Source organism: Chelon labrosus (genome assembly GCF_963514085.1).
Source record: "Chelon labrosus genome assembly, chromosome: 10".
Taxonomy (NCBI): Eukaryota; Metazoa; Chordata; class Actinopteri; order Mugiliformes; family Mugilidae; genus Chelon; species Chelon labrosus.
The window spans coordinates 5,153,367-5,179,884 of NC_140360.1; the positions used below are offsets into that span (position 1 = coordinate 5,153,367).

The 26,518-nt window shown below is 43.6% G+C and overlaps 1 protein-coding gene across 3 annotated transcripts in view; it reads left to right on the forward strand.

Annotated features, from left to right (window-relative positions):
• The window catches only part of LOC311494341 (paired box protein Pax-7-like), a gene marked incomplete at its 5' end in the record, with an annotated part of 41,964 nt that extends 27,551 nt beyond the window's left edge, over positions 1 to 14,413 (forward strand). For 2 of the 3 annotated variants that reach the window (XM_084553338.1, XM_084553339.1), the window contains 3 exons: positions 1,106 to 1,305; positions 9,232 to 9,499; positions 13,203 to 14,413. In XM_084553338.1, the coding sequence (XP_084409464.1) occupies positions 1,106 to 1,305; positions 9,232 to 9,499; positions 13,203 to 13,318 (584 nt within the window). In that variant the 3' untranslated portion in view covers positions 13,319 to 14,413. Of the gene's footprint in view, positions 1 to 1,105; positions 1,306 to 9,231; positions 9,533 to 13,202 lie in introns of all 3 variants that reach the window. The other variant, XM_084553337.1, reaches the window with a different exon arrangement.
• Between the last annotated feature and the right edge of the window lie 12,105 nt (positions 14,414 to 26,518).

Consider the following 26,518-nt stretch of genomic DNA (forward strand, 5'->3'; position numbering starts at 1 on the left):
ACCAGGTAGAGGTCTGCCTAGGGTTAGGGTTAGGTTTGGGGACAAGGAAGTAACCTTACTCCTGAAGAGAAGGTTACTTAGGCACAGGCACAGGTTGCTCTATAAGTTGGACCCGGGTTGTTAAATTAGGGTCAGGGTTAGGGTTAGGGTTAGGGTTAGGGTCTGTGCCGAGCTGGTGGTGCTTTGAGACTGAAAAGGACGAGTCTGTCCACATTGTAAAGAAGCCCAGTCTGAATGAGTACTCAACTGTATTGGACACCCATGGCCACTGCAGTTGGACTTTTCTCTGAGTAGCCTTTTCACAAACTGCTGCTGCCACAGCTACACAGCAACAACAGTTATGTGGTGGTGAAACAGTTAACCAGGCAGATTCACAGCTGTACAGGAAAAGTGCAAATCTATCAGTCAGTGTCGGCCAAAGCAGCCCCTACCTGAGAAGGCAGCCATTGCAGAAATATAAGAGGGAAGAGGAAGTCAGGCTTGTGCTCCAATTTTCTGTCCATGAGTTCAGATGGCTTTCTTCACCGAGCCCTCGCAAGGGGGAACAGCCAGCTGGTTCGGCACATCACTGGAAAGTTCAGAAGTTTCCAACAGGTGAGCTTTAAGTGCCTGGTAATTATCCTGCTGCAGAGAGGAGCTTTGGGGAGGCTCACCACTCTGGCTGTACAGAGGAATGACACCACGAAATACCATTTGTGTTATCTGTGGTGACACAATGTGAGCTGGGCAAAACCAAGATGAGGCTGGAAACTCCCAGAACTTTGGCAACGTGGAAGGAACTGTATTAGTGTTCGGGAAAAGCTGTCTTCTCAAGTGTAAGACAGTTGACAGTTGACGAAATGAAGCTTAGCGACTCGTTTAACAAAAAGACATTGGCAGAGTTGACTGCGCATTCAACTAATCTGACAAATTACACATTAAAAGTCAACCAAGACACCGAATCTAGAGACGTAGGCCGAAGATAAACAACAATTTTCCACAAACTTTCTTCTTTTGTCCTCTTTTTCATCCCTCACTCATTTTTTCTGTCACTGTTAAGTCATACCAACTCAAGTTACAATATCCTTGGGTATTAACACATGTCCCGTTTTGTATTACCCGTCAGACGGTGGCAGCACAGTGCATCGTCCTCAACCGTTACCTCCGTCCACCATGCACCAGAGCGGTTTGTCCAGCTCCGACAGCAGCTCTGCCTACGGCCTGTCCTCCAACCGCCACGGGTTCTCCAGCTACTCCGACACCTTCATGAGCTCTGCGGCACAGAACAACCATGTCAACCCTGTCAGCAATGGACTATCCCCACAGGTAAGACCTGACGGATTACCGCGTTTAAACACGAGGAACAGCTAATGCAACGTCCAGATTACGCCGTCCCACCAGGCCTTCCAGGACTATCCCAGTATCCTAAAGTGGCATCTCTTACAACATAATGCATATTCCAACAATTTTGACTTCTAAACTCACCAGGTTTTTTTAAAGTCGACTGTCATGTAATGAAAGTCAAATCGACACAGACTAGTCTCTGATAATGTCACTAATAAAAACACAGTAGAAACTAATGAAATTTATATTCTTGACCTGAATACATATGCTGAGAACAGACAGCTCATGTGCTACATAATGTGAGCTGCAGATATGTATAGCCTGTATAAAAACATGCAGCAAGTCAGCTCCATCAATTGCATTTAATAGTACTCCACAGCGTGTTGTTAGATGGGATAGTGTGGCAGGATATTTCTCTGAAACCGTCTTCGTGTACTGCAGCTAAAGGTTTAATAACTTTGTCAAATAGTTGATGTGCAGCCTCCGTGGTGATGGTGAGGTTGTTAACTGACTGCTGTCCAGAGGATTTGGACCATTCCTCTGCTAGCATTAGCGTTAGCCTTTTCAGATGCATTGCAGTAGTACTTTAGTTGTATTTCAGGACTGACATGTAGTATGGGCTTCATCTTTAATGTAGTATTTCCACACACTTGATGAACCGCTGCTAGTTTGCTGCAAGGACCCACTGGGCTCCTCACCTGTCTTCTAGGAGGTGTCCATGTTGTTATTGTCACGTGATCAGTGATTAGTCGATATGATGCTTAAAGCGTCACGGTACAGCAGTGAAGTCGACAAACCGACTAGTCTGTACAACCCCTACTGTATCCTGGCAGGATTAGGGTCTTTTAAATGGTAACTGTTCCATTGTTCTTTGTTAAGAAGACCTTATCAGGGTTCTTGTTTATCCAGTGATATGTCTATTCTGTCACAAAGAAAAAACAATACTTGGATCGCTTTTAACAAAGCTCTTACAGAGTATCTATCAAGGAGATGTAAATGGCATATATTTCAGCAATTCTACTTATTTAAATTGCAGTTTAATGTGGAAAAAGATATTAAAATGCAGCTGTAGTTGATGTTATGTGCTATCTACTGCTCTTTTATTTATTAAATACATTATTGTATTTATGAGCTTCATGGAGGCTGTCTTGTTAATACATTAAGACAAGACAAATAAAAAAAATTCAATCAAATTAAAATCAAAAGAGCCCCCTGAAAAAAATCACCAGATTGAAACAGTATTCATCCCTCACATTAAATGCATCCACAGTGAATACTACTGCATCCTGTGTTTGTTTCCCTTTCAGTCTGAGCACCAGCTGAAGCTTTCCCATCACAGATTCCCTGACGTTGACCCCCCCCCTCCCCAGCTAACAATGCAGGGGCCGATTTCCTAAGATTCCACTTTAAAAATTGCAGGATACCATATGCAGCGCGTCTGACGGCCGATAATTCAATTTGAAGCAGCAGCTATATATTGCATTTTGGAATGTAATTCACACAAGCCATTCCTGCGCCTCCCCCCACCGCCCCCCCATCTCAAATTGAAAGGGTAAGAATTAGAGGTTGACTTTCATGTTGAGATGGAGTGTGCTGCCAATTCCGTGTCTTATTTACAGAAAGACAAAATGATAGTATGAAATGCTGGGAGGGCACTGCTTGGGTGTAAATAGAAACCCTTTCCAGAGCTGTTACAACCCCCCCTCTTTTTTTTTTTAAAAATATATCCTGCAAAAATAAAGCTTTTTAAACTGTTTTTTTTTTTTTGTCAAATGCCCATAAATCTATTTTTCTTTCGAGGCCTGGTATGTGGCGAGGAGTTTATTCTTCAGGCAGAAAAAAAGTCAGTAATGCTGGACCACTAATCTCTTTTTGTCAGGTCAGACAACTTAGTGACCTGCCACTGAAGATGAAACTATTACTTCCCGCAGTGACCCCGGCACATCAACACATCACAGGCACAGAAGAGCACATTTCTCTCCCCTCACGCTCTAATTTTTTTTTTTTCTCCCTATTCGGTTTGTTGTGAGAGGGAAGATTTAGCCTGCTTTGGAATGGAGGAGCTCTCTGGCTCGCTATTTGATGTCGGGGTGAGAGATAGAGAGAGAGAGCGGGCGAGTAAGGATAGAATGGAGTGGGTTTCAGTGTTGGGGGATCAGAGCTGCTTTGGTTCTCCAGCTCTGTCTCTTTGATCCATATCCCTAGGCCTGCCTGCCTGCCTCGCTAACTCAGGCCTCTGCGCGTGATTCCTGACAACTGTCGGACTGAGATAAGGAGGTTGGTTGGGGGATGTGGGGGGCCTCCTCTATATCCCCCCCCACCTCCCCTCCCCACTTCCCACCACCCTCCCACACACACACGCATGCGTGCACGCACACACGCACACTTGCACCCACACTGTAACACTGCACTACATATTCTTCCACTTAACAATATTTAATTTTTTTGGTGCTAGTGTTTTGGGTTTTATTCAAGAAGTACAGTGGGACCACCCCGTGCAAATACACATCCTCCTGCAGCCCCCACCCCTTCTCCCCCAGTTCACGGTGTGTAGACTCCGCCGCGTACACCTGAGCATCAGTCAGAGCAGCGTCTAATATTAGTCTCAGCTGCTATTAAAATTTGCAGTACTAAGCCCTTTGACTGGGCACGCTGTCAACTGGCATGCTCCCATGTCAACAAATCAAAAAGGATGAGCACATATATTTACATCATTCCCATAATAAGGAATAGAATTGAGGCAGGGGTGGGGGGGGGTGGGGGGGGGTTGCGTGGCGGCGGGGATGTTAATTAGAAATCGCCTGAAAAACAGACGCTGCTTCACTTGGCAAGAAGCAAAGCAAGGAGCTTTATGGCTAATGAATAAATGAAAGACGAGACCTACCCCGGCAAGCTGTCAGAAAACGCAGAGGAATTTAAATCGTACCCACTGATGGAATGTTTGTAGGATATATTTTTTTCTTTATTTGTCACTTAGAGCGTTCTCCTCTCCTCCCTCGGTGGAAACTAAACAGAGCCCAGGGTGCTGTCTGACTGACTGAGTGGGTAGAGAACTGTTAAGCCCCTCTAGTTCCTGTGGTTGGGATGAAAACGTAGGCGTCGACTAGCGGCAGCAGACTAACGGCTACGACCTGAAACTCACATCTGCTGTTTTATTTACGTGATCAGTTTCTTGTGGTTTTTTTTACATATACCTGTAGCAGGACCACGGAGAACAGTTGACTAGCCTCCTGATATTTGTCACATCTTTAGGTGATGTGGGTGTAGCCTTACAGATACTTTCAGAATTAATGAAAGCACTGCATCTATATCGTCCTCTAGATGTTTGCCTAAGATTTGGACTATTCATTTTATCAATAGGATACTGCCCCGTCCATCTCCGCTACCACCTGACCGCCACCTTCCAAATATTGTGTAGGTCTCCCTTGTGCCTCCAAAACAGTTGTGACTCATCAGAGAATGGACATGGGCCTTCTGAGGGTGTCTGGCAACAGGATGTTGTTAGTGGGGGGGTCTTTGAGGGGAGGGGCCTCTGTGGATCATCCCACAGATACTTGATCAGTTTGGGATCCAGTGAATTTGGAGGCTAGGTCAACACCTTGTGCTGTTTTTTTTGAGTTGTTCCTAAAGTGTTTTTGTGTGTGTGTCTGTGTCAGGCTGCAACCTGCTGGGGATGGCTGCTGCCATCAAGGAGTGTCATTGCTATGGGGTGAGGGTGCCTGGTCTGGTCTAGGTGGGTGCTACATGTCTAATGTGCGGTTTATACCTCCGCGTCAATTCGACGCAACAGCCCAGACCCTATGCAGATCCTAACACCGTAGCCTGACTTGCACCTCCCCAGAAATGTAACTACTTCGAACTAACTTCTCCAGCTGCGCAATTTTCGAATTGATTGTTTTGGATCGAAGAAAGGTTAACTGAGGAGGTTCAGAGTTAAAAACATTAGTATGACTCGTCTTGGGCGAAATTTCAACGAAAGTTTCAGACGCCATTTTCAGTGAAGCAGGAAATTGAAACAAAAATGAACCCGATTGGCAAAAAAGACTCATCACCGACTAGTGTTTGGGTAACGTTGTTACAGAGTGAGCCAGACTGACGACTGCACAAGTATAAATGGCTCACACCAGCTTAAGGCTATGTACGTAGGTTACGCCGTCTATGTCTCACAGAGGCATAAACTGCACTTAAGTAACATCCACACCAATGAATGCCAGGTCCTAAAGTTTCCCAGCAGAACATTGAATTGTCACAAGATGGTTAATGTTATTTGCTTCTCCTGTCGTGGTTTTAATGTTGTGGCTGATCGGTGTATTCTAATCTGTATGACCCAACCAAACAGTCATTTCTACAGCACTGCCCCGTCCATGTATGTGTCTCTTTGCGCTTTATACATCTGAAAGTAGTTTGCTCCCGTCCGCCTCCAGCTGAAGACCATCTGTCAGTTTATTTACATGATATTATGGTGAGGAAGAGCAGATATTAACACTGCCAGCTGCTGCGACATCCTTCAACAGCCCAATTAGCCTCTTTGAGCACACAGCGCCCGTCCACTTCTGTTCTCTGGCTTGACCCGGCTTGATAAAGAGGGCTTTGTCCCGAGACCGTTGAAGGTTGCCAGTAGTTAGTCTGGGGATAGCGGTATAGAGGTGGTGCAGGCAGGAAATACAGCGAACGGCTTTAGAGAGTGGGAGAAGGTTTTAGGCTTAGTGAGGAGTGGGAACATGTAGCTGCCTATTCTTAACATCAGGAAGGAGGCCAAATGGAGATGTTAAGGTAGTTTTATGTAATTGTTCTGGCTTTAATGTGTGTGTTTTTACATTTAAATGCAAAATAACATGTACAGAGGGTTTTGTTACGCTAATACCAGTGTCGTTGGTTTTTCCACAGTTCTTCAGTTCATATATTGTTATTCTATTCTTTTTCATTATTCCTTTTCTTGAACTAGGTCCTTTTTGTTGTCTTCGTTCATTCATTTGTTCATTCATACATTCATTCACCGACACAGACTAGACGCAACCCACCACTGATAATAACAAAATGTTCATATCAGCCATAGGAAAAGGGTTAACCCATCCCTTTCTCTCTGTTCCTTTCCAAATTCAATTCAGTTTTATTTATATAGCGTCAATCACAATACAAATCGTCTCAAGACGCTTAACAAAACCCGGCCTCAAACCCCTAGAGCAAGTCTGAAGGCGACGGTGGCAAGGGAAAACTCCCTTTTAACAGGAAGAAACCTTGAGCAGAACCTTAAGCTCATATAGAGGGACCCATCAGCCTCAGGCCGGCTGGGTAGAGACAGAAAAGGGAGAAAAGAGAACAGCAGGAAACAAATGGGTCCCTTGGCAGGTTTGTTACAGGAAACTTAATAATTTCAACTGGGTTTTAGCACATTAAGATTAGGTAATGTGGCATTTGTCTTTCAGTTCAGTCAGAACTTTGTTATAAAAGGTTGAAATTGACGTCTATTTCCCTCACTAATAGGGGAGTTGGTATTTTCTGAATTATGGCAGGTGATCAGGTAATTACTTCTGATTGGATCAGATACACTGCCATGCTTAAAATGACGTGCAGCTACTGTCTGACTTATGTTTCCAAAGAAGACGGCAATAGAACATGCCGCAAAAACCTCACCACATCATTCTTAATGCTACTTGGAATATCCACCGCCAACAGTCCGATGCTCAACCTGTCACCGTAAGGTACATTATAGACCTTGAATAGGCCTGTTTGTCTGCATTTACATTTGGAAAGCTAAAAGTATTGTTGCATGTTTCTCGCCAACTCTGACATTCATTCATTCATCTTCTGTAAGACCCTCTGGGGAGGGTCGTGGGGGTGCTGGAGCCTATCCCAGCTGTTATCGGGGCGAGAGGCGGGGTACACCCTGGACAGGTCTCCAGTCTATCACAGGGCTAACACAGAGAGACAGACAACTATTCATACTCACACCTATGGCCAATTTAGAATCACCAATGAACCTAACCAGCATGTCTTTGTATGGTGGGAGGAAGCTGGAGTACCTGGAGAGAACCCACGCAGACACAGGGAGAACATGCAAACTCCACACAGAAAGGAACCAGTCGGCCCATGGATTAGAACCCAGAACCTTCTTGCTGTGAGGCATCAGCGCTAAGCACCACGCCACTGTGCTGCTGAAAGGAATTTGAAGGAAGGAATTTGAGGCCATTTATATTCTTTGTTTGAAGCATACTATCAATTGTAGCCCCACTGTTTGGTACCAAGCTGAATAATAAATTGAGGAAAAGGCCTGAATGTAGGATCAGCTACTCTGTGGCACAGAGATACTGTAACCACAGGACGTTTGCACACCTCTGTACACCTCTCATCTCTTTATCCGTTCCTAGACTCCTCACAGTGTTTGGATATTATCATCTCATCCACCTTCCGTCTACTTGTGCCCGTGTTATATTTCACTGTTATCGATTCTTCTGGTCAAGAAGATGACCTTGACTCACGTACAACACATTCTTCTTCTATGTTCGCCAAAGAGGAAGCCTCTCCTCTTTGCCCTGCATCAAAGCTGAACTGTGGCATGTCGTAGCGTGAAACCTTTTAGGCTTTACTAAATGTGAAGTGAGGACTTTTTGAAAAATAAGGCTGTGAAGATATGTTAGAAAGTGCAGTAAACGGTTAGTACGTAGGTAGAGCAAGGTTGTCCATGAACCAGAGGGTTAGTGGTTCAGTCCCCGGAACGTACCACGCGCTGAAGAGAACACTGAACCACCAGTTGCTCTATATAGAAAAGCGCTATATTAATATAAGACCATGTATTATTCAAATTTATTTTGTTGTATTCATTCAATTTTCCACTCATTGTTTGCAATTTTATGATATAAGCTGCTTCTTAGAAATGGAAACAACGATAATTTCCAGATGAATTATGTACATATATCTGTTTATCTCAATTTGCAAACACAGGAAGCCACCACTGAGGTTGTTTCCATTTTTTTCGATGTTAATCTAGATATTGGGTGGGTTTGTGTATTAATGGCAAAGTGGCAAAGACAAAACCACTGCTCTCCAAAAAAAACATTTCTGCCTTTCTACAGCTTGCTAAATACCATGTGGACAAGCCAGAAGACTATTGGGGAGATGTTTTGTGAAAAGATGAGACCAAAGTTGAATAGTTGGGTTTATGTGAGAGGTTTGGAGATGGAAAAACAAGAAAAAACAAAACACCACGTTCCAGCGTCAGAATCTCATCCCGTGTGAAACATCTGGGTTGTAATGTCTGGGCCAGGACCAATAAATTCTGAATTATACCAGCCAATTCTAAAAGAAAACTTCAGGGCATCTTTCTGTGAGCTGAATGTTAGGAGAAACTGGGTCATGCCGCAAGACAACGACACCAAGGACACAAGACGTTCTACAAAAGAACGGTTAAAAGAAGAACAAGATGGATGTTTTGGAACTCAAAGTCCTGACCTTAATCCAATAGAAATGTTGTGGAAGGACCTGAAGCACAGTCCATGTGAGGAAACCCACCAACATCTCACAAACTGGTTCTGGGGAATTGGGTTAAAATTCCTCCAAACCGCTGTCGATGGCAGATCAGCAGTTACCGGAAATGTTTAGTTGCCATTATTGCTGCACAAGGAGGTCACAGCAGATACTGAAAACAAGGTTTCACTTACTTTTGCAACTCACACATACGTCCAAATGATTCATTTTCTTGACTAAATAAATCCACAAGTATGATATTTCTGTTGCATTTGTCTGATGTGGTTCCTCCTACAGGACTTTTACAGATGTTTTGGGTAATTTTCTTCGCAGAAATGTAGAAAATTCTGACGGTTGCAAATGCTCTTTAGCTTAAATGTTCATACTGTCTCTTGAGATATCTAGTTCAAATCATCCGAAGCATCTTCTCCTCTGCGTCCGCAGGTAATGAGCATCTTGAGTAACCCCAGCGGCGTTTCCTCGCAGCCACAGCACGACTTCTCCATCTCGCCGCTCCACAACACGCTGGACTCCTCTTCGTCCAACAGCATCTCCGCCAGCTGCAGCCAGCGTTCAGCGGAGGCCTCCATTAAGACGGTGGACAGTCTACCCTCATCCCAGTCTTTCTGCCCCCCCACGTACAGCACCACCAGCTACAGCATGGACCCGGCCGTGGCTGCTGCCGGCTACCAGTACAGTCAGTACGGCCAGAGTGAGTCCTGCAACTTCACGTTAACGTTTGGTCGTATAAGACCACTTTATCACTTGTAGTATTTATTATCTTTGAAGAATAGAAAAATTTAAGTAGAGATCATTATGACTTACTAACTAAAAACTGCAGCACACCTATATTGGTACCAAGTATGGTCTTAATAAATGGAAAATAAAGCTTGGGCTTGGTTTGTCGTTGCAGTGACACATATTTCAAATCACTTTTAATTTGGTGTATCCAAACTGGAGGGACAGTGTGGGGGACGCTTTAGGTGTGAACACAGGCACTAAAAGGTGCGATCAGATTGCCCAGGACGGATGTCAGTGCATGCTCTGAACTGCACAGCAGTAACGGTCAGGAATATGCTCTTGATTTGATTTGAGACCAGTAGCATGTTGCAGCCCTGTTCCTTTTCCCAGACTGGGATGTGTTGTGGCTGTAACATATTCAGATTCAGGTTTATTTGTAGTTGTGTAGGATTAACACAGGGTTAACATCTCTATGAAAGGCGGACGAAGGACGAAGTGGTCAGCTAAGCCATAAGTGGCACAAAAAGTAAGAGGACAACGGTACAATTACAACATGAAAACACCAAAACGCATTTACAAACGATGACAAGTGATTGGTAAAAATGGCAAGTGGCAGTCGTATTGCACATTGTAGTGTGCCGGAAACAGTCCTTCAGTCTTTTGGTGTGTGGAGGCAGACTCCTGTACCGTCTGCCAGATGCTGTTTCCACACCCTCTGTAGTGCTTTCCGGCTTTGACTAGAACAGTTCCCATACCGTGCTGTGGTACAACCAATGAGCAGGTCATTGATGGTGGACCTGGAGAACTTCCTCTGTCTCCTTAGGCAGGAAATAAATCCTCTGTGGAGTTTTCCTGACCTCGGTGTGTAGTGACCAGGACAAGTCCTCCAGCATTCAGTGCATCGATGCATTAATGGGTTCAAGTCACTTCTACTTGGAACCTGACAGCGTAGCCTGCAGAGTAGCCTCATGTGCTGTTTGTGAAAATATAGTAGTCTACAACTGGAGCAGCTAACTACTTTTATTAATCTTTACAGAATTACAGCATTTACTGGGTTAGGGTTATGGACTAGGGTTATGGGTTAGGGTTTGGGTTATGGGTAAGGGGCTAGGGCTAGGGGTTGAGAGTCAGAGTTAGGGGGGTTTATGCATGTTTTACATACATAAAACATGGTTTACTCAAGTGATGGTAAAAGATCAACAGCAATGAATGACTAATAAACCTTGGCTTTGCTTTCTGACTGTTTTTTGTTCCCGAAACTCTGGTTTTTTGTGTTGCATGACAACTTGTGTAGGGATGCTTGCCCTCTGGTCAGTGTGGCTTCAGGTCTGCAGAGTGTAGGGGCTGTTGGAACCAGCTTGCCTTCAATTCTAGTTACAACTTGTGTTTTTTTCCATTTCGTCCATCACTCCTATCAGTTATGATTACACTCTACTACATTGTATTACAGCAATTACAGAGATTTTCCCCTGAACTGCGTCTGATCACTGTCTGACACAACTTTTTGTGGTTCGGCTATGGCCCTTCCACCCCCATCTCTCCCCGAGACAGATTTCACAATTTACTTAAGACATTTGACTCTCCTCTTGCTCTAATTCAGAAAGCTCCTGACAGATTAAAGTGCTTACTGTCAAAATAGCTAAAGTGTGTGCACGTCTGCTGCCTGTGCATGTGTGTGTGTGTGTGTGTGTGTGTGCATTTGTTGTGTGTGTCAGTGCATGCTATCAGATGGGCTGTATCTTTAAGGCAGACGACTCCGAGTGTGACTGCTCAACAGGGATTTAAGGTATAAACCTGGTTGACAGGAAAAACAGCTTCCTTTAGAGGGCCTTACTAAACCTTTCTGAAACACAAATACACACGTACTCACAGGCTCTCACATATTGCCCCCCCCCACAACCCCACCACTAGCTGTCAAGGTGACGGACATCTTGGCAGACAGACGTGCCCACCCATAGGTACTCTTCTTTCTCCCGTTCCACAGCCCAAGAGTGGCAGCTTCCTTTCTGCCTTACTTATCTCCTCCAGAAAGCCTCGACACACACACGTGCACCCACACACACACACACCGTGTCACATCACATCCGTCAGCCCTCCTCTCTATAAAAGAGAAGTCATCACCGGCTGAACTAGGGAGGGGCAACATCCACAGCTCTGAGAGGAAATGTGCTGAGCATTAATGTCAGCTTTCCAACAGCCACCCTTACTGTATTCTGGTGTGACTACCTGTCTTTATGTCTGTCTGTGTAAGCCAAACTGTTGGCTGCTTTTGTCCGTCCGTCTGTCTGTCTGTCAAACACGGTGTCCTTTTGTCAGTCTTTACAAGTGGATGAACGACAAATTGTTCTCTAACAATACAAAACGTGTTTAAGGATGAGTCTGGTGATGTTCTGTGGAGTTTTTTTTCCATCGCCTGTGATAAATAGGCATGGTGCTAAGATTTTTTTTTAATTTACAACGATCAGCCACAACATTATGACCACTGACAGGAGAAGCAAATCACATTGACCATCAATGTTCTGCTGGGAAACTTTTGGACCTGGCATTCATTCACGTGGGTGTGACTTAGACATGTAGCACCCACCTAGACCAGACCAGGCACCCCCACCCCATAGCAATGACACTCCTTGATGGCAGCAGCCATCCCCAGCAGGATGCAGCCTGACACAGGCACACACACAAAAATGCTTTAGGAACATCTAAAAAAACAAAAACATGAAGAACAGCACAAGGTGTTGACCTGGCCTCCAAATTCACTAGATCCCAAGCTGATCAAGTATCTGTGGGATGATCCACAGAGGCCCTTCCTCTCAAAGGCCCCCCACTAACAATATTCTGTTCCCAGACACCACAGGACACCCTCAGAAGGCCCATGTCCATTCTCTGATGAGTCATTGGACACCTACACAATATTAGGAAGGTGGTCATAATGTTATGCCTGATCAGTGTATGTTTACCACAGAGACTGGTATAAGAGGAAAATTACTAGCCTACCTATTGTCCCATTTACACACAGGAAGGAACGGGTAGTTTTTTAGGTGGCTAAGACCAGAGCAGCTGCTAACAGTCTAACTGTGAATGTAAAATTGTTTGCATATTTATTTGCAGGCCTTTAGACTAAGCCATTTCACATGTGCATACACCAGTTCATCAAGAAGCGTTTAAGAGTTAGACATGTGGAGGAGGACTCACAGGTGGTGGACTGAAAGTCTTTAGTTGAAGTTTCGTTGAGTACAACCACATGGAACAGATTCAAAGGCACAAAGCACGCTAGGAACAGGCCGGTACGTTCTTGGCACAAAGAACAAAGATGAACTGGTATAGTGGGAAGGGAACGTAGAGGCATCAGGGCGGGGCAGAGACTCACAAGGGGGACCGGAAGTGAAGACGTCAGGTGCTGCAGAGCTGGACGTAACGGTATCTATATAAGCGGAGGAAGACATTTCTGTTGTTCTGTTCTTTATTGTGTAACACTAGTACTTTTCAAATCAAACACGACCAAGGACACACCTCTCCACTAAGCTGAGATTTCCAAAAATTTCCCCGCCAAATAAAACGGCACATGAATCAAACACGCCGACACTGATAGATTAGCGGCGTTGCGAAGAGGATTCCCGATTCCAGCAAATCACAAAGTCTCTCTCTCTCTCTCCCCTGTCTCCCGTCCTCTGCAGCTGCCGTGGATTACCTGGCGAAGAACGTCAGCCTCTCCAGTCAGCGCAGGATGAAGCTGACCGACCACTCGGCCGTACTGGGACTGCTGCAGGTGGAGACGGGCCAGGCCTACTAGCACAAAGATATTTATGCAGCATGACTCCTGGTCGGTCACCAGCACAAACCGCACCTCCCACTACGATGCACATCTCCAAGAGAGCATGTATGTATGTGTGTGTGTGTGTGTGTGTGTGTGTGTGTGTGTGTGTGTGTGTGTGTGTGTGTGTGTGTGTGTGTGTGTGTGTGTGTGTGTGTGTGTGTGTGTGTGTGTGTGTGTGTGTGTGTGTGTGTGTGTGTGTGTGTGTCACAGATTGATTATATGTGTTGACTATAAGAGGCTGATATTTAGCTTTTTTTTTTTTTTTAAACTTTATTTTACGTTGTTGGTTCTCCAGGGTTTAGGGGTTAAATTATGCAGCTGTCGAAGCTTTAAACATTCCTCACGGGACCAACATGATCCACTGCAGAGGTTTCAAGTGTTAGGGTTGTGTACACGGCACCAGTGTGTCTAACTTCACCACAAAAACTGATATAAACATTAACTATGCGTGAGCCTCCAAGCCAATCGATTCGTGTGTAACCTCTGACCCTACGGCTAGAATACATTTAACGCTGCGTTTCAACCAGCGTGAAATCTGTTTGCATCCACTGTTTCAGCGAGCTGTCATTGTGTGCAGCTGTTCACGTCAAACATTCCCTTTGAGTTGACTTTAAAGTCTGCTTAAGGAAACACAGCCCACATGCTCGTTCCAAGCCACCTCCTGCTCTCCATAATTCACTCATATTTTTTTTTTCTGCGTTGTGCAACCGTCCGACTCATAGATCAGAACTGCTACCTCAAAAAAATTCACGTCCGTACTTCTGACCACAGAGAAATGAAACCACTGGATACTGCAAAAAAAAAAAAAAGTTTTTAACCATTTTAATTTATTTTGTGTTACACGAGCAGCTTATAAAAAAGAAGGAGACCTTAACCCACGTGTGTCTGTGTGAGATTAACGCCGCTGTAGGAGAATGACATGGACCAAATCAGCTATTAACAAAGAGGTGACTCTTATGTAGCTCCCTCCTATCAACGATGAGACCCCCTGACGAGCTTTGGCCGTAGCTGGAGTTGAAGTCCCCGAATCATAGATGTCAAACATACGGCCCGCGGGCCAAAAGCGGCACGCCAGAGGGTCTAATCTGGCCCGCAGCGTGAATTTGACATAGAATGCTGCAGTTTATCATTGAAAATATCTGCTATCCCTAATTTGTCCACAGTGTTAGAAAGAGAAGTGGACAGAAGTGGACAGAAGACAACACTGAGACCCAGGACTAAACCCAAATTCCACTTTTTCTTTTTCCCTTTTTTAAGGGATAGTTTATTAAATGCAAACATTGTCTTAATTTACTTTTTCTTCTTTGCACTAAAACCCGGAGTTGTCGTTACTTATAGGTTATTATTCTGTTATCTTACTGGTCGGGCCCGCTTGAGATCAAATTGTCCTGAATGTTGCCCCCAAACTAAAATGAGTTGAACTTGTTTTCCGTTGTCTTATTTTTCGCAATTAAACTTTGACAGGTATTTATGGTGTTTAGTTAAATTTTGTAGCTCCCACAGTTACTTTACCTTTTGTTTTACACAAAGGATGGTTATGCAGAGTTTTGTTCTTTAAATCCTGAAATGATTTCACACCAATGAGGCTCAATGAAACTGAGATGAAACCGGTGGGTGACCCTTGGCAATGTGACCTGTGTGTGTTTATTAAAGATAGCTGATGCATCACTCACAAGTACTCACCAAAATCAGCTTTTATTCCAGGACTAAAACAAAAACAAAAACAAAAAAAAACTCATTGAAGATATTATAATGTGAATTAAGATTAGTTCATAATCCCACGTTTCTTTGTCGTTCCTGATTTATCAATGATCCAAATACCGAGGAGTAACTATTACTATTTATCACTTTATCTTCAGTAAATCAGAGGCCGCACGATTCTCAACAAGTACTTAGATCTCGTATACGCCGATCAGCCACAACATTAAAACCACTGACAGGTGAAGTACATAACATTGACCATCTTGTGACGATTCAGTGTTCTGCTGGGAAACTTTTGGGCATGGCATTCATTGGTGTGGATGTTAGTTAGACATGTAGCACCCACCTAGACCAGACCAGGCACCCCCACCCCATAGCAATGACATTCCTTGATGGCAGCAGCCATCCCCAGCAGGATGCAGCCTGGTACAGACACACACACAAAAACACTAGGAACAAATAATAAACCTGGCCTCCAAATTCACTAGATCCCAAACTGATCAAGTATCTGTGGGATGATCCACAGAGGACCCTCCCCTCAAAGGCCCCCCCACTAACAACATCTTGTTACCAGACACCACAGGACACCCTCAGAAGGCCCATGTTCATTCTCTGATGAGTCCAAACTGTTTTGGAGGCAACAAGGCAGTATTAGGAAGGTGGTCATAATGTTATGCCTGATCAGTGTATGTTAGTATTCCCATTCAGGTAATTTTTGGGAACATTCGAGACATAGACAATTAAAAGACAAAAAAAAAACAGGCACACTGAAACCCTCTTGATCTGTTTACCTGCACTACTACACATTCCACGTACTCGCGCCCTCCTCCTCTCAGGAGAATTGTGCTTTCCAGTGAAAACAACTCCATGAGTATAAACAGAGACCAAACAGAATCCTTCCACATATACAAAAAAAAAAAAAAAATTATCCAAAGGGGTTCTTTCTTTCTTTCTTTCTTTTTTTCTGTCTTTCTTTCTTTCTTTCTTATTTCATTCCATAGAGGCACTCAGTGTAAATTTAAAGATGATTCCATGACTGAGATGTCGATGTGACGTCTCTGTATTCGTATTGTAACCGTCACTGTTTTATACACAGACTTTTATAATGTTACTGAACCGCAAGAGCCATTGAAAACCCTTTGGATACCGGCTGTGTTAACCTTCTACCTTGTGTACATATATATATATATTTTTCACTGACAGCAGTTCAACGAGAACATAAAAAGGATCAGCGTGTACAGATTATTATGTTTATCCATCCCCGACACCTCCTCTTTACCTCTTGGTCCTTTCTCTGCTTGTTTTGTTCAGCTTTCTGTTTGGCACATGTCGCCATAGTATAATTTATTCTACCTGAATGAAGTATTAGACTAGTGAGAAATTTGTATTGGCCTTTACTTCGTCAGCCTCTTGATGTATGTAACACTGGTGTAACTGTTCATTAAAGCTCTACAACTGGACCAAGACCACAGGGCTGTGCTGACTGAAGTTATTGTTTCAGAGGCAATGACACGGAAAAGCATGTTTTGAGATTTGAAAAGAAAAGAAAATGTCTTTACTCAAATGTGCGCCTTATTTGGAAAGATGGGCCGAGGATGGGAAGACATGGTTATCATAGTCTATCCCTAAAAAACTCATGAGAGGAGAAGGGGTCACACAAAAAATAAAAGGAAGAAGGTAAGGTAAGAAGGTCTCATTCACTCATACTTCTCCATAAATGTAAAAACAGTTGACTTTAGGTTGTATTGAAAGAAAGTCAATGACTGAATACAGCATTCAGTGTTGACCTTCTCCGTCCAATCCATAGTCTTATTTAATTTCATTTTGATGTACAGATCACAACAGAAGTAATTTAAAGGGGAATTGCTGTTTTTTTTTTTTACAACCTGGACCTTATTTCTGGGTGACAATACGATCTTTTACTCGCCCATATAACTTTGGTGTCATTTGGAGTTGTTCAGACGATATTTAGATCTGTGTATATCCATATAGTGGGAGTGATTGGGGCACCGAAACGCAGCCTCTAAATAACACATTATCTGCCACGAAACTCGTTCATTTCACCAATATTTTGTTATGATACGCTAGTGCTCCCCGTTGAGTCCCGAGTTACCCGTTATCGTCATCCGGGGTCTGTAGATTGACCTACTAACCTCTGACCTGGATGATGTCATCTCTGAGCGTCGGCTTGTTTACCTGTAATTTGCTACTGCTAGTATTTTGCAACATGGCTGAATATTTTTCTGATTCTGAGGTTGTGGACGACGACTTTGTTTATGATGGACGTCCTTATCATTTTGAGCCAGAGTATATGGATGAGTAAAGGAGGATGTGGAGGCAGAGAGATTAACAGCTGGCAAAAGAACAACAAAATGCTGCGTTATTTAGAGGCTGCGTTTCGGTGCCCCAGTCACTCCCACTGTATGGATATACGCAACGCTCCACTGGATCTAAATATCGTCCGAACGACTCCAAATGACACCAAAGTTATATGGGTGAGTAAACGATCTTATTTTATGCCAGAAATAAGGTCCAGGTTGTAAAAAAAAAAAAAACGGTAATTCCCCTTTAAACAAACTAAACAGCCTCATGTTATTATATTTACACGATGGCATGTCATTTCTGTCTCTACAATTCTCTGCTCTCTGGCGAGAGTTCCGCCCCGATGCCGAAGCCGTAAACCTACGAGAAACACGGATTTTCATCTGTATACTACAATTTATGTTTAGATCATTTCCATTATCCAGAGGTTGTGTGTATATAGCTTTGTTCTTGTTGGTAAATTTGACTGTACTGATATTGTAGTCTTAAAACCAAGCAGCGTGAGTGACCAGGCTTGAATGGAAAATGCATCACATTAAAGTGCTTAGCTTTTATGTAATGTCCATGCAGCTCAAGCAGGCTAAATTGAATCCCATGCATCACCCCAGCAGTAATTTTAAACTAGAAGTAGCAACTCATCGTCTAGTCAGTTTGTCGAATGCTGTGACTATGACTCTTTAATCATCATGTTGACTAGTCACCGATCACCCATACTACCGTAACATGTCAGTCCTGGAATACAACAAAAGTACTACTGCAATGCATCTGAAAAGACATCCGCTAACGCTAGCAGAGGAACGGTTTAAATCCTCTGGACAGCAATTAACAACTTCACCAAACGTCCTATGGTAACAGAGAGAAGGAGGCTGCACAACAACTGTTTGATGGTGAACTGTTTGATGTGGAGTACTATTAAATGCTACTGATGGTGCTGAGGTGCTGCATGTTTTTATACAAGCTATACATATCTGCATCAGAGACTAGTCGGTGTCGACTTTCATCACGTAACAGTCAACTTTAAAATATCTGAAGTCGTGCAACCCCTAGTTGCAACTATTAAAAAGCATGGACTGTATTAGCTGAGCAGAGGACAATACTTGGTTAAAAGTCAGGTGTTTGGACGGAGGCAGATGAACGTCAGTAATCCCATGAGTATGTCGTTTGAATGCTGCATTAAGAATATGTAATTCTGACATGTTGATTGCATGGAGCATGGATAATCCACTGGCGAAGTTCCTTTCCTGTTCCACTGATGACATAGAGCCTAATCATGATATAACCCCTCCCTTTGATTATATATAACTCCCCAGGCTTTGATGTTAGATGACAGCTGATTGAAGATAATAGAAATACACTGTAAAAGCTGAGCAGAATGAGGCCATATAGACCCCCACAGCGACGAAGAAGAGTTGTTTGGTCCATGAGGGCCTGTGACCACATCTGTGACAACTATTTTCAGATGATGCCACTATGTCCCACATGCTGGATTATTCCTACAGCAGCAGAGAGAAATACTTTAAAAGACGAATGAATGTGTTTATACTAAGGTGAATCTGCTGAATGACCAGATCACCGTTGCACAGCTTGTTTGCCTCAGCAGCCACAGGATAGACACTGGCAACAACAGCTTACATGTAACCCAGCACAGAGAAGCCCTCCATTGCAAAAGTCTTCTTCTGAATTAAACTGAATGCTTGAGCATTTGAAGAGGTCCTGATGGGGAGGACGGAGATCAGGTGCGTCGGCCGCCAGCCTCCAGGAAGCCACGGTCAGTCACTCTATAAAAAGACTTCCTTCTCTCTCACACCTATCGTCTAATTTTGTTTTCTAATTTATTCTCTCTTGCGTCTCTGTCTCCCTCTACTCCCTTGTAATCTTGTTTGTGTTGGGTTTAGATGCTTCAATCAGATTCATGTACGTATGACAGATGTACGTATCATCCTGTCCATCCTGCTGCTTTCTTCTCTCACCTTTTCAGTCTCTACCTGGCCGGCCTCAAGCAGATAGGGCTCCCCTGTATGAGCTGGGCCGTTTGTCATGACCTGGCTCAGGTGGGCTCAAGACACACCAGTGTAACGATTAAACAATACTTAATGTATTCACCAAATTAAGAGTCAACACATGAGATGTGGAAGTTAGTACGGATCAGAACCAAACAGGAATGTGAAGTACCTGGGAAGAAGAGCAGAGAGTGAAGTTAAGGTTTGAGGGACCTGATTTGTGTATGTTTATCTCGTTTCTCCTGCTGTTCTCTTCTCTCTTTCTTCTCTCTCTACCCGGCCGGCCTTAGGCAGATGGGTCCCTCCATAGGAGCTGGGCTCTGTTCAAGGTTTCTTCCTGTTAAAAGGGAGTTTTTCCTTGCTACCGTCGCCTTCAGGCTTGCTCTGGGGGTTTCAGACGGGGTTTTGTAAAGCGTCTTGAGAATATTTGTATTGTTATTGATGCTATATAAATAAAATTAAACTGAATTGAATTGATTCGGTTTACCTATGAGTTGGCACCTGTGGCACGAGAAATAGCACAGGATGAGGTCATACAATTTCTTTATTTCCAACTGTTTGCATCAAAGCAACACGGAAGGTACTTGGCACCAACCCGTTGAAAAACTATTGCAGGTCGCCCATTTACATACGAACAGGTCCTCCTGAACAAAGCAGCCATGAGAAACATGCCCCGGTCTTGTCCAAAGGTTAAACTTCATTCCACAAACCAGACAGGGATGAACCTTCGTAAGGTTTCTTCCTGTTAAAAGGGAGTTGTTCCTCACCATCTTTGCCCTGAGGGTTTCAGGCTCTGGGTTCTGTAAAGCGTCTTGAGACATTAGGACTGATGAGTTCATTCATTCGTTCATCTTCTGTAACCGCTTGTCCTGTGAAGGGTCGCGGGGGATGCTGGAGCCTATCCCAGCTGTCATCGGGTGAGAGGCGGGGTACACCAATTTAGAATCACCAATGAACCTAACCAGCATGTCTTTGGACGGTGGGAGGAAGCTGGAGTACCTGGAGAGAACCCACGCAGACACAGGGAGAACATGCAAACTCCACACAGAAAGGACCCAGTCGGCCCATGGATTAGAACCTGGAACCCATCTTTGGGACCATCTTTCACACCCTAAAAGACCGGATACGACCACAAACTGGAAGCAAGCTCTATCCCTGCAGCCCTTGCAGAGATGGCGCAGGTCGACAGCTTCTTTCTTATAATGCCATCCACTATGGCACATCTGTTACCTCCAACTGTTTCAGTGACCTACACGCAGAATCATCAAGATGCACGGTCACCGTTGCCTTTGGTTGTTATTGTGAGGCTCTGCATTAGAATCAGCACTCAAGGATGTGGCCCACTAGTCGTGAACAGCAGTGACTAAAAGCATTAGTTGAAATACACTGGCCGTAGAACAATATAACTTTACAGTACAATGTGTGAGCAGGGTCATCAGTACAGATAGGGTTTAGAAGAATTAGCATAGCCTTTGTTTTTTTCCTGTGTACTCGTGTACTATAATCCCTAAATTAATCTTTTCCCCCTTTTTTTTTTTTTTTGTTGAATTGAGTCACCAAACCCTGGTAATCCTGTTTCTTGAAATCTCCTACAGTCCACTCTTGCAATGGGAGCGATTATCACAAAGGCCTGTGATCTTCAAAAATTAAATTTACCTCGCAGGTCTGGAGTTTCCTCATCCCAGCTGGGGATGGCGGATACCTCCGATCGAACCACAATGGAGGGTGGGGTCGCAACCGTCTCCGGTGGAAGGATTTTGTAATCCTGAGCTGTGATGTACATGAAATCCCACTGTAATTGCTTTCCTCCCCAATGGCAGGTTGGTTAGGGCTAAGATTCTCAAGACAGCTCAGAAGGACAATGGAGGGGATTTAGCTCCTATGCAGATCCTCGTGCATGCTGAATATTTTAGCGGAGGTGCTTTGGAGAGTCTCCGTGTGGATATTGTGACAAGACCGACTTCAAAAGAAAAAAAACCTTACAAGCACATATGAGTTTAAAACTAAAAAGAGGAAATAAACAAGCTGGGAATTAATTTTCAGTCATGCTACAATACAGAACATAATGATGTGATAATGAAATGTCATTTGAAATAATCACCTTTCATAGACTTTATGTTAACCCACTGGACCAATATTGCTCATGTTTATTGTCTATAGCAGGGGTGTCAACCATACGGCCTGGGGGCCAAAAACAGCCCGCCACATGGTCCAATCTGGCCCGCGGGATGAATTTTGTAAAGTGCAAAATTACATTGATATAAGACATTAACTGCAATTTTTCAATTAAAGTAACTGTTATTCCTAGGGTTTACGCTGTTTCAGTAAGAGTTATGGACATAAAACAATACTAAGACCTAGACCTAAACAGAAATTGCACTTCTTATTCTTAAGAAACGTCCTGTTGCTCATTACATGTCATTACAGTTCATTAAATGCGAGCATTTTCATAACGTACTTGTTCTTCTTTGCACTAAAACAAAGGGAAACGTTTGGAGTTGTCATTATTTATAGGTTAATACGCTATTGTGTTACTGGTCCGGCCCCATTGAGATCAAATTGTGCTGTATGTGGCCCCTGAACTACAATGAGTTTGACACCCCTGGTCTATAGTATACAGATATATCCATCTGTTGACCATAAAGTTGGGATAGGTTTTTTTTTTTACCTCTTTATTGTGAAATGATTTATATAAATAGGAATAAAAAGAAGACTGTGTCTGAAATTAAAATTATTTCAACTTTATGGGCCACAGTGTGTATACAACATTCGATTTACATGGTCTGTTTTAATTTATATATATCTATCTGGGTTCACTTTCTCTTGAACGTAGAAAAAGATAAATTAAACTGAAATATTTTACCTGTGCACATATTATATATACTATATTATTATTATATATATGGAAAGTATAATTCCAACTCAGGTGGTTAAAGAGTGGAGAAGAGGTGGCGTTTGTTGGTGGCTGTATTTCTTAACGGTGAAGTATCGGCTGCTCTTTTCTGTGGAAAGGAGGGTGTTGATATTCTTGGTTTTCCCGTGTCTTTTTTCTCCCCAGAGTTTGTTTGTGGCTGTTGGGTCTAGTCTGTCATGTTTAGTTTGCAACCAGTGTTTTTAGTTGCCATTAGTGTTATTTTTTGAATAAAGAATCATTATTTTTCACACGGTAATCAGCCTCTGTGTCGCTTTCCCTGTCCCGGGAACTATTTTCTTTTATTGTCCTCCCCTCCATCCCCGGGTTGAACACTCAGGAGGTAACAGGCACTTTTGTGACATCTTTCAAAATTTTAATAATAAGGATCATTTGCTTCCCCATCCCCTCTCTGCAGGAACTATGCAACTCCCGCTGTCTGAGGAAGGCCCAGACGGTACTTAAGGACACAACCCACCCTGGACACTCACTTTTTGAACCACTACCAATCAGTAGATGGTTTAAAACACTGAAGGCCAGTACAGACTGAGGAGTGGCTTCTATGCAAGAGCCATAGTTACACTAAACACAACTTGAACGTTAAAGCAGTAATAATGTGAATTGTGCAATAATTCATACAATAATTTTAAATGTGCAAATGTGCAATAATTTCTCACAAACAAGTGCAATAATTTTAAGTGATGTGCAATAACAGTGACTTCTTATTATGTGTGAATGGGATTGTTAGTGTTTATAGTTTTGTATGTATTTTTAATTCTATTTTTTTTTATATATTTCTTTACTTTTTTATTTATTTTTATTCCAATACTTCTTCGGCACCTAAGGGGAAGATTAATGAATTTACCATATGTGGTTCTTTGCCCTTGAGCAGTAAGAACATTTAAACATTTAGACCATAGGTGCTGTTTCAAGCACTTGTCAACATACACATTATCAGATAAGACAGCATTGGGACACCTCTTCATGGTCAGAAAAGAGAACAAAAAGTCCGCACACCAGAAAAATGCTCCTCAGTTCTTTTAATGGTATATCACCACGTGTAACGTTTCGGGCCCTAGCCCTTCATCAGACACACCTCTTCATGGTACCTGCAGAGGTGGACCTTGCAGACCACATTTGACCCTGAGGATGTTGCCTTGATCTTCTCTGATTAGCTGGATGGAAACCACATGCTTCTAAACCTCACTGAGAGGCACCAAGACGCGACTTAAAATGTGTGTGGAAGTTACCAAATATGGTTCCTTGCCCTGTTGCCCCTTATAAGAAGAGCTTCTGATTCCAACATGAAGAGTGCTGCCTTGATAATCATATTTAGAGTTGTATTGTGCCTCGGCACTGTGTGCATCCTAGACGAGGATATTTTTATTTTTTTTGCTTAGGCGACGCTGGCTAGACTATTCACCTAATCTCTGGCCTTGGTTTAAGCTGGAGACTTTTGATTTATGGCGAACATCAAGGTCATGACAGGTAATGTAAAGAATATCAACTGGAAGGGATGAAGCCGAGTGGAAAATAGCCGCGGGGTTGATTCCTCATTTAGGTATGTCACATTGGATTTCAGAAAAAGGCCTGGATGACAGGTGAATTTACTTAGTAACACTCATGTGCACGCACCCGATGTAATGAATGCTATTTCATTTAGCCACAGCAGCGCCACGCTCGCAAATGCATAAAGAGGCAGGTCTCCAGCTGAGCCCACTCACTCATGGGGAACCAAAATACTACCGGGTGGCTTTGACTGTGAAGCAGCTCTAAGGTTAGTGACGACACCAATCATTCACACACATTTTACATGTTGGCTTTTTTCATAAATAACCTTTGATTTTTATACTTATTTACTTAGTCTCCATGATTTATAAATTACTGGTGACCAAAGCATTTGTGCATTTGTGCGTACATGTGTAGAGACTTGTGTGAAGTGTTTCTGACTAAAAATAATAATAATAATAAATGCAATGCTTAATTTATAATGTCATTCCATATTCTCTGTGAGTGTTTGCCTGATATATAAGACACCGATCAGCCACAACATTATGACCGCTGACAGGAGAAGTAAATAACATTGATCATCTTGTGACAATTCATTGTTCTGCTGGGAAACTTTTGGACCTGGCATTCATTGGTGTGGATGTTACTTAGACATGTAGCACCCACTTAGACCAGACCAGACACCCCCACCCCATAGCAATGACACTCCTTGATGGCAGCAGTGTCCTTTTGCCAGTCTTTACAAGTGGATAGACAACAAATTGTTCTCTAGCACTACAAAATATGTTTAAGGATGAGTCTGGTGATGTTCTGTGTGGTTTTCTTTTCATTGCCTGTGATAAATAGGACCTAACCATGAGCCATAGAGCTCAATTTTTTTTTTTACTTGCTCCGATCAGCCACAACATTATGAGACAGGAGAAGTGAATAACATTGACCATCTTGTGACAATTCAATGTTCTGCTGGGAAACTTCTGGACCTGGTATTCATTGGTGTGGATGTTACTTAGACATGTAGCACCCACCTAGACCAGACCAGGCACCCCCACCCCATAGCAATGACACCCCTTGATGGCAGCAGCCATCCCCAGCAGGATGCAGCCACAAAAACACTTTAGGAACAGCTAAAAAAAACAACATGAAGAACAGCACAAGGTGTTGACCTGGCCTCCAAATTCACTAGATCCCAAACTGATCGAGTATCTGTGGGATGATCCACAGAGGCCCCTCCCCTCAAAGGCCCCCCCACTAACAACTTTCTGTTGCCAGACACCACAGGACACCCTCAGAAGGCCCATGTCCATTCTCTGATGAGTGTTTTGGAGGCAACAAGGTGGTCATAATGTTATGCCTGATCGGTGTATAAGTTGTGATGTGCTGTTATCTCAAAAATGCAATTTAGCATCTGACTGCCTGTCCCATTCTGACAGGATGTTTTTGCTGCTGCAGCTATTTTATAAAAGGTCATAGACGGGACACGAACATGTTTCGTTACCAAATAATGAAAATGAACCGAAACTCACCAGCATTTGGGGTGGGGGTGGTGGGGTGGTGGGGTTGGGGGGTCATAACAGCCAGCAAGGAACGTGCAGCTAAACCGTAAGCAGTTTATCTGAATGTTCCTGCTTTGTTGAGCTCGTTGGGCATCAGCAAGTCGTACGCCTGCCTTTGAAAGTCAAAGCCTTCGGAGCGGCTGTCAGTTCACACGTTTTGACTCAGACGCGTAAAAAGTCTTCCTCCTCCACAATGAGGGGTTGACTGAGGGCCTGGTGTCGGAGCAGAGAGGTTAGCGAGACACCCGGCTTCCTCCCAGCTTAATTTCAAAGTGGTACTGGAGTGAGGAGATTAGAATGAGTGTGAGAGAGGGAGGTGGTGGTGGTGGTGGGGGGGGGGGCGCGCCGAACAACAGAGGTTGCTGCAGAGCTCAGTAATCATACATTCGGGAGGAAGGAGGAGGGGGTGGGGGGCGCTGCGATAAGACATAAAAGACACCAGATTTAAAGAGAAAAACCTGACACTAAATGACAGACGAGGAAGATGATCTTGCAGCGGTGGCAGCAGTCGGCCTGGTTGGGGATAAAGCGGGTACAAAAGGATACCAGGTCTCACTTTTCCATTGTTGTTGAGGGAAAATGAAATCTGACGGAATAGTTTGAACAACGGCGGCCGACAACAACGATGCAGGGGGGAGGAGGAGGAGGAGGGGGGAGGAAGGATCCAGCAATTTATTTCACACTTATTCTTCTGTCTGTTTCACACTGCTTAAGCGCACTACTTACAAGCTGATATTATTAGCCAATCACAACGATCTGTCTCTGGTAAGCTGATTGTAGAAGGTGCAATCCCCTTACCGTGGTGATCAGACAGCTGGGGCCCAGGTACATAATGTATCCTGGAATAATTATGGGATTTATGGAGATGTTAGGTTGTAAGTGCTTTCTTTGTGACAGCGTTGAGTGTTTGACACAGCGGCGCTCCCGGAGCACAATGCCCCCGGGGGCCGCTCCGGTGTAGGGGATGGGAGGGGTGGACTTGTTCAGACGTGTCCTCTAATCGCTGCATTCCTGCACTTTCTCCCCCCTCAGTCAGACTCTAACCTTTGGGCCCACCTCGAATTATCATCATCACCGTCAAAGTCGCGCGGCTCCTGTGATCTTGACATTGTTTTAAAACAGTTTTTCATTACTTTAATTATTATTTTAACTAAAAAGGAGTCAATGTCCCAACTTGGAT